Here is a 9322-nt window from a genome sequence, read left to right on the forward strand (position 1 = left end):
GGGTGGGTAGCCAGGGTGTTAGCTGGGTGGGTAGCCAGGGTGGGAACTGGGTGGGCACCCATGGAGGAAACTGGGTGGGTAGCCAGGGTGAGAGTTGAGTGGGTAGCCAGCGTAGGTGCTGGATAGGTAGCCAACGTGGTAACTGAGTGGGTAGCAATGGGTAGGTAAGAAACGTAGGTGCTGGGTGGTTAACCAACTGTGAAGTTATGTGGACAGAGCTATAACACTGACGTTGCCCTCAGGAACGACAGTCGCTACGTTCACTCGGTCGGTCAGCTTCTCGGCTGCTCTCGCCGAGGTCGCGTTTGCACGGATGCGTGCGTTAGTTAGTGTAGCACCGACGTGTCGCCGAACACAAACATTGGAAAGCAGCTGAACGTTGACCGATATTCTTGAGATAATATTGAAGTTTGATTACGGACGAGCCGGAGGGTGGGGGTGATGGCATATACGCGCACAGGCACACTTCACGTGGAAGTAATGGTTAGGATATATTTAGGTCTAGCTAAATGTGGACTGCGTTTGTGTAGACATACATATAATGTACGTGTGTGCGTGCGTGTGTGTGTGCGAGCGTGCGTGCGTGCGTGCGTGCGTGCGTGCGTGCGTGCGTGCGTGCGTGCGTGAGTGTAATAATTTCCGTCACGCAATCTCATTTATATTAGACGTTATGTCTTCGGCGCTTGTTTCATTCCGGCCGCTCTATGGGCGGCCTCACACGAAACGCGTAGGCGCGCGTTATACACGTAAAAAACCGATTCCCTTTGACATTTCAGCTGACTGCGTACGATGCCTTTGAGGCCCCGCAGTATGCATGGTATAGCGACGGTTCGATTCCAAATGTATTTAATTCCGACATACGTCGTAAACACGTTGGGAAAATACGAGGAATTATACTCGTTCGTAGCGACAATTCCCATCCAAGCAGTGAGTCGATTTAACACGCGAAGCTATGGAGTATATACAAGATTTCATGGTCGTCGGAATACCGTTTGATATGTAGGGAAGATGATAATATAATGCGGGGTTGAGAGATTCAGAGCGATCAAAGTACGATACAGCAAGGAAGCGGCGTATAGCAGGGATGAGATCAGGAATGTATAATATATAAGAAGCATGACTCGCTCGAAACACAAGACATTTAACATTTCCATGCCCTACCTATAAGCTCTATATTATACACTCATTATAATATCAGAGGTGGGTGTATATCAAGAGTGAGAGTATATATTAGCGTGGAGTGTATATCAGGGTTGGTATATAACACACACACACACACACACACACACATTCATCCATCTAATTGTACATGCATTTCTATATTTGTTGTGCGTCACCTAAGATGTCTTAAAATGTGACTTATATTGTTATAATTTATGTAATAGAGTTGCCCATTTACCATAAAATTTTTCAACTTCCATTACGTATTTCAGGTATGCCTTAACTGCAGCAATGTTTGGGCTCCTACCGCTTGCTTTGCATCTATAGATGACATATTTGGTGATTAATATTATAAAATTAAATGTTATGTCTTCCTCAGGTTTTCCTAGTATAATATCCATGGGTGCAAGCCATCTAATATGTATATAGCCGCATAAGCCCAACCACTGCCGCAAGTACAACCATAACTGTAGTACGTATGCACATTCAACAAACAGGTGGATCATTGATTCTATGTAGGATCCACAGAAGGAGCATTTATCAGAATCCTTGATATTAACAAGGGCAAGATATTTATTTGTTGGGAAGATACGATGGAGTATCTTGTGTTGGAAGTATCTCAAACGTGTGTCAAGTGTAACTAAAAAGGGTAGCTTATATATTCTTTTTCAGTTAATAATATAATCATCTCGCAAAGCAAGATCCCGCCTCCATTTATTTTGGGAGAATGGAATTATATCTATTTTACTCTGGGAATAAATATTTGTGTAGGCACCACAGCCCTTTTTAACCGCTAGAACAACCTGCAACTGTGGGAGTATAAACACACAATGCGGAATTTTTTGGGCCATAATTTTATCTAGCCATGTTTGGGTACTGCCTTTATTAATCTATGATAATCAAGAAAGGTAATAGTTATTTTGAAGTCTGATCTCAATTCCTGTAGTGTTTTAATGTTATTATTCTCTTTCACAAGATCTCCAAAACGTGTAAGATTTTTATTCTGCCATGCCTTGATAAGTTCTAGTTTTACAGAGGGATTTCCCCAAAGTGGTTGGTTCAATATATGTGTTAAAGTGCCGGGTATAAATTTTTCACTAAATCTGACCAAAATGGATTTTCAATTTTTAGAACCTGCTTTAGGCACTTAGGGCCCATTGTTAGTATGGTGTTGACACTGTATCTTTCAGGAAATACACTCCAAGTATTCTGTTTTAGACAATATCTTCTAACCCATGATAATTTCAGACTGTTTACATAATTTTCCATTTTAACCATTTTCAAACCCCCCTCATCATACATTTTCACTAACATTGACTTTTTAATTGTTGGAGGCTTTTTATTCCAGATGAATTGAGAAAACATGGTATCAATTTCCTTTATAGTTTCATGAATGTCTCTTGACATTTCCAACTTCTTCAAAGCCTCGAGTACGAGTAAGTACGACAACTGCGTTGTTCAGCGCCATCTGCACAAATAACCGCGTCCTGCCACACTCCCGGCGGGAGAAAATCTCCCCTCCCCCCGTATGTGCTAAGTCGAGCTAAATATTTGTTGTATAACGCGCGATCACCGCAGTGCGAGTTGCCAATTTCTATTTGATATTCAGCTGCGAAATAAAGAATTGTGCCGCCATGCACCTATCTGCTCTGTATGTAGCTGAATATGACATGAATCACTCGTTCAAAATGCTTATCAATTGTCAATATAATGGGTCGGGTTTTCCATGCATGCGTTCGTTTACACGTAAATCGCCATCTACGCTCGTCCGAAAGCCTCTGCTGGTATAACAGTGCAATAATATATATATATATATATATATATATATATATATATATATATATATATATATATATATATATATATATATCAGCAGTGTGGTATATATCAGTGTAGGGGGTATATCAGCGATGAGGTGCAACATAACAAGGGTAGAGTGTATAGCAAGGTTGTGATGTAAACATGGTAATCGGTGACACAAAGATCTGCCCGCGACACACACCATGACTACTTTAGGTTCAGCATAGAAAGTTATATACCTTCCAGTTCTGCTGTCTGTATCTACTGAGGCTCTAGACCTAAATCAATTCCATTGTGTATATATAGGTAATAGATATTATCAAACTATTTTAGTATTTCCTTTTATCTTTCACGGTCACGTCACGTACTACACTTCTTGTTGTTTTACATTTCGACACAGCACATCCACGTGGGATCCGTCAACATTTCTTGTCCAGTCAAAAAAGGCAAATAGTCCAAGGCTAATGTATTTTTAACCACCTAAGACGTTTTTCACCGGGTAATAGTTCCGGAGCATGTTTTATGTCAAGCGTACTAACATTTTGCGACAGAATCTCCCTTTTTATTTTTGATAGCTTTAGTCAGAATAAGCTCAAGACATGACTAATAACCTAGATATCATCAGGAGCCAAATGCGCAGATGCAATCTGTTATTTTGTAACACTGCCATATTATCCGCAGCAAACATTCGCACCTTCGTTACCGTCCGAAGCGGATAGGGTTAGGGTTGGGAGGTGATTTTCGGTCGAAATTTCAATATCCACTTTATTTGATAGATCGCACCCATGGGCAGCTATGTATACGTAGAAATTATGTATGTGCCTCCCAAACAGTTCCAAATCCCCGCATTAGTCAATTCTTAACGCAAGCGTTCAATCATGGGAAATTTAGAAAAGTGCTAATATCTCCATTGTTAGAAATGCTAAAGTTGCTGATTTTTCAAACGCTATTTCTCGAAACTCACAACTCCGATTCCAAAATTTTTTGTTACGTTTCAATGCTAACATATCAAAGAAAAAAAGCCTCCATCGTTCCATCAAGAGCGTAGAGAGACATCTCTCTTATGTAATGGATATGAGTTTGATTGAATTTGAAGAGCACTTATGATATTGCAATGCCCTTTACAGTGTCACCAGTCCGTAACCGTAACAGTATCCTTAAGTGATAGCAAAACCCTTATCAATCATTTGCCTCTCGCTGTCCATATCACGATGATCTCACTCGTGCTGAATGCTACACTTCTGAGATGTGCCACGAAGAACAAGTGCTGGGATTCTCTGCATCCACGCCCGCACCACGGCCCGCAGCAACAGCCGCCGTCTCTCTGCCTTGCTGCGGGTGCACACGCGCATCGCGTTTCTCGCCAATACACTACTAAGCAAAATAGGCGGCATGATAGAGTTACACTGCTTTTGTAATGAAAGCGGTCGAGTCGTCGCACGAATAAAATCCATCTCTGCTTCTACACAACCCCGCTAATAGTCCGTCTGCCAAACATCCCGTAGATTACGTGCTTGACGGGCCGCTCACTACACGGGGGCCACACGCAAGGATAACCCGAAATGTTTGTCACTAAAATCCCATGTAGATTTATGGGAAAGCACTCTGTACTACAATCACTACTCTGCACTCGATTTCACATCGCTCAATCACACCGTCCCGCATGGGCCTGGTTTCTGTTCTGACCACCTGCTGTCACCGCCCCTTCCGGATGGAAGCGTCTTGAGGCCACGCAGGTCCTCCTTTCTAGACATGGACCAGCTGCTAGTAAACATCCACAGATTGCGGCGCTCTGATCAGCCATGTTTATTTTGGCAACGCTATTCTAGACGTGATGCGGCCATGATGCCGAGGCGCGCCGAAGATTGACACTTTGTGTCTTCCAATCACAGCCTACGCCGCACCAGAGTTTTATATTTTTAAATATGAGGACCCATTGGACCACCAAATCGCCGATCTCAAGAACTAGGGCATTCTGCTAGGCTAGAACAGTTTCCTGCGTTAGAGTTTGGCACAAATACGAGAATAACACGCTGTTTAACGCACTGCGCTACGTCCTTCTGGAACTCCGCACCTCGCAACACGCGTGTTTGTTACCTCCGCCAGGGGCTTGGCGGAGGTTATGTTTTCACCGGCGTGTGTTTGAGTGTTGGTTCGTGGGTTTGTGTACGCTCGCTGATTGGCTGATTGGCCCGCTACCGCCGCCGCCGCCACGCCGGAACCGCCTGTATCATACAGGTAAAGCCTAACTGAAAAAGTTATGGACGGATTGTCATGAAATTTTCAGGATACGTCAGAAATGGGCTAACTTAGAATTGATGAGATTTTGGCGGTGATCCGGATCCAATTAATTAATTCATTCATTCATTAATTAGTAAAATTTTCAGGACAGGTCAGAAATGGGGTAACTTCAAATTGATTACATTTTGGTAGTGATCCGAATCCAATTAATTAATTAATTAATTAATTAATTAATAAAATTTCCAGGATAGGTCAGAAATGGGGTAACTTAGAATTGATTACATTTTGGTGGTGATCCGAATCCAATTAATTATTTAATTAATTAATTAATTAATTAATTTTTCCACTTAATTAATTATTACAATTTCACATTTTAAGAATTCAGCTGCCTTGGCGGAGGTCTGTGCTCTCCGAGTGCTCTAGTTTACATATAGTATTTTGACTTCAGGATGGGCGGTGTCGGGAGTTCTGCGATGATAACCTCAGAATTTCTCAGAATTTCTTAAGGTGCATGAAACATTTTACCAATTTAGTGGTGTCAGTTAGTCACGGATATGTCACAGTAAGTACTAACCGTATATGTTTCACATACGTTCACCTATTTTGCACACAGGAGGTCGATCATTGTGAGAAGATTTATTTTTATTGAGACGTTCCAAGTGCCTGTGCTTTCATCAGTCTTGTACGTCAATGCACGTGCTTCAAGAGCCATAAACTCAACACAATTTCATCTCTGTTATTGTTTACGCCTGAATGCGTGATTTAACAGGGCGGGAGTTCATGTAAGAGGGATACATTTTCTTTGGGGTTCCGAAAAACACAATTACACTTGACAATTTCAGGGGCCATTTCAATTGGACGCTCTGCATAATGGACCCCCAACAAGCCCTTTGACTGACTAGTCAAGAAATTCAAAGGTCTGTATATTGCTCTTATTTAGCCGCCGATAGTTCTTATTTAGAACAAAGTCTTCATTGTTATCTTCTAAAACTACAGACCATCCGCTGACCGCTGTGGAGACGTGCGCCGGGCCTCGAATTTTGCGCACGTTTCCACTGCGGACAGCGCTTCATACTTGAACATCACCGCGGTCGCGTGCGCATATCCCGCGAACTGCGCGTCTCATCCGCGCGCAGCGCTCAGGATCAACAGCAAAGCTGTGCCACGCAATGTTGTATCATGTCTCTCTAGATCTATGGCTCTTATTGCCAGTGCCGGCATATGCACGAGCTATGGGCGAGGCGGGCAGTAGCTCTGCTACTGACAATGAACTAACCCTTTCATTTTCGCAAACCCACGTGTGAATGCGTCTTTCGTCTCTGCTACACTACCCAATTAATGAGACAAGTGTAATTGAACATTGTCGCGAAAAACGCCTTCCTTAGCTGCCCAAGGTTTACCGATGCTAAAGTCGCAAACCGGTAATCCCAAATGTCACACCAAAGCATTGTGTAAATAAGTCCTTCGCTCTGCCAAAGGTCACTGCCTGTGGCAGAGAGAAGGACTATAGTTCTAGAGCTAGCCCGTGCACAGAACAGCATACATAGCTAGTGTTGCCGCAAGCGACAAGCCCTTGCCAACGCACCTGCTTCTCCTTGTGTTCCCGCAGGAACAGAGCGTGCGACGGCACGTCCTTTCCGCATCCGGCGCTGTGGCTCCTGCGCAGCAGCCTCCGCAGCTTGCCGGCGTGCTTCGCCTTGTCCACCGACGACGACGACGCCGACGAAGACGATGCCGTCGCTCCCGATGATGGCGACAGCGCGTTATAGCTGAAGCTGACGTGCAGCGAGTTTTCGGTGGGACTTCCCGATTCGGTCAGCCGATCGTCGCTAAAGCAGTTTGGTAGTCTGTCGGGCACGAGGTACTTGTTGTTGGCCGCCGGCGGCGAGGTGGCGCCACTGTCCGTGCTGCACTTCTGGAAGTCAAACGCGAGCGAGCCGCCTGGATCGGCGACGTAGGATGGAGTTGGCGTGCTGCCAGTGCTGTCCTCTTGTGATGACATTGAGCCTTTTCGTACGCCTCCGTCTAAGTAGAACACTGGCTTGTTTTTGCTACTCTCCATAACAGGTGGCTCTTCAAGGATTACGCCCTGAAAGGGAAAAACGACACAAAGTCAGACGAGGCGATAAAGACGTGATGAGTCATAACGGTTATAAAAACACAGTCATCGGCTATTATCCTACGAATCTGTCATTACTGAAATCTCAGTTGTGGTTTTTTTGTATCCGAACGAAAAATTCCGTGCGCTGAAAAACGCCTGCGCGTCTTGATTATAAAGTTCGGTTTTGTGCGCCTAGCTGCGTTCGTTCTTGCATACATGAAAGGGAAACATTATCCCGTAAATAACCGCACTTAGAACATCAAAGGTCGCCGCTTCTTAAAACTTTAACCGGGCGTTAGTTTAATGAATGTCTCTTCTTTTCTTTTATAACGTCCTTTATTTCCAGAAGCACATATGTACATTACATTATATTATACGATATACAGAATATCTACAACACTGTGGTGGTAACATAGTTCAGTGATGGTACAAACAGGTAAATGGCATAAACAGTTTTACAAAGTAGTGCATATATGAGCGTACTAATTATACTTTAAGTTCATAGAAGAAGTTACAAGAAGTTAATAAATGAAGTTAATTAGCATAGTAGTAGCTGTAGTACTTGAGCATGAAAAGTACAATTTTACTAAACAAGTAATGTTATATGACAAACATGTATATCCTACTCATATCTTATATATTTACATGCATACGCACACGCACACGCACACGTACATGCACGCGCGAGCACACACACACAAACATATACACACACACACACACACACACACACACACACACACACACACACACACACACACACACACACACACACACACACACACACACACACATTCATCCATCTAATTGTACATGCATTTCTATATTTGTTGTGCGTCAACTAAGATGTTTAAAAGTGATTATAATTCGTTAATAATATTATGTAATAGAGTTGGCCCATTTACCATAAAAATTTTCGAACTTCCATTACTTTATTTCAGTATGCCTTAACTGCAGCAATGGTTTGGGCTCCTACCCGCATTTGCTTTCATCTATAATATTACATATTTGGTGATTATATTATCAAAATTAAATGTTATTCTTCCTCAGGTTTTCCTAGTATAATAACCATGGTGCTAAGCCATCAATATGTATAATAGGCGCCCCGCCCAGACATAAGCCCAACCACTGCCGCAAGTGACAAACCATAACTGTAGTACCGTATGACCACATTCAAGCAAACAGGTGGATCCATTTGGATCTCTATGTAAGGATCAACAGAAATGACATTTACAGAATCCTTGGAATAGTTTTAACAAGGGCAAGATATTTAATTTGTTGGAAGTAATAAGATGGAGTAAACTTTGTGTTTGGAAAGTATCTCAACGTGTTCAAGTGACATAAAAAGGGTGCTTATATATATCTTTTTCAGTAATAATACTAAATCCATCCTCGCAAAGCAAGAGTCCCGCCTCCTATTTATTATTGGGAGAAATGGCAATTAATATTCTATTTCTTACTTCTGAATAATATTTTGTGTAGGCACCACACCCTTTTAACCGCTAGAACAACTGCAACTGTGTAGTTATAAACAAGCATGCGGACATTTTTGGCCATAATTTTATCTAGCCATGTTTGGGTACTGAACTTTATTAACTCTATTGATAATCAAGAAAGGTAAAGTTATTTGAAGTCTGATCTCAATTCTGTAGTGTTTTAAGTTTATTATTCTCTTCACAGATCTTCCAAAACGTGTATAGGATTTTTTATTCTGGACCATGCCTTGATAAACTTCTACGTTTTACAGAGGATTCCCCAAAGTGTTGGTTCACATATATGTGTTAAAAGTGCGCGGCTATAAATTATTTCAACTAAATCTGAACAAAATGCTTTCAAACTTTTTAGAACCTGCATTAGGCACTCTCGGCCATTGTTAGTATGGATGTTGACACTGTAGATCTATTCAGAAATACACTCCAAGTATTCGTTTAAGACAATATCTTCTAACCCATGATAATTATCAACTTGTTTACATAATTTTCGACCATTTTTAACCATTTCAAAACTCCTCATCATACG

General features: G+C 42.2%; 1 protein-coding gene across 1 annotated transcript in view; it reads right to left on the minus strand.

Annotated features, from left to right (window-relative positions):
- LOC106805569 (regulator of G-protein signaling 2-like) overlaps window positions 1-9322 on the minus strand; it is an 83660-nt gene that overhangs the window by 41904 nt on the left and 32434 nt on the right. Inside the window, exon 2 of the mRNA XM_014807223.1 lies at window positions 6788-7291. Within this exon, the coding sequence (XP_014662709.1) occupies window positions 6788-7291 (504 nt within the window). The remainder of the gene's footprint in view (window positions 1-6787; window positions 7292-9322) is intronic.

Source organism: Priapulus caudatus, unplaced genomic scaffold (assembly GCF_000485595.1).
Source record: "Priapulus caudatus unplaced genomic scaffold, Priapulus_caudatus-5.0.1 Scaffold119, whole genome shotgun sequence".
In the NCBI taxonomy this organism is placed as follows: domain Eukaryota; kingdom Metazoa; phylum Priapulida; class Priapulimorpha; order Priapulimorphida; family Priapulidae; genus Priapulus; species Priapulus caudatus.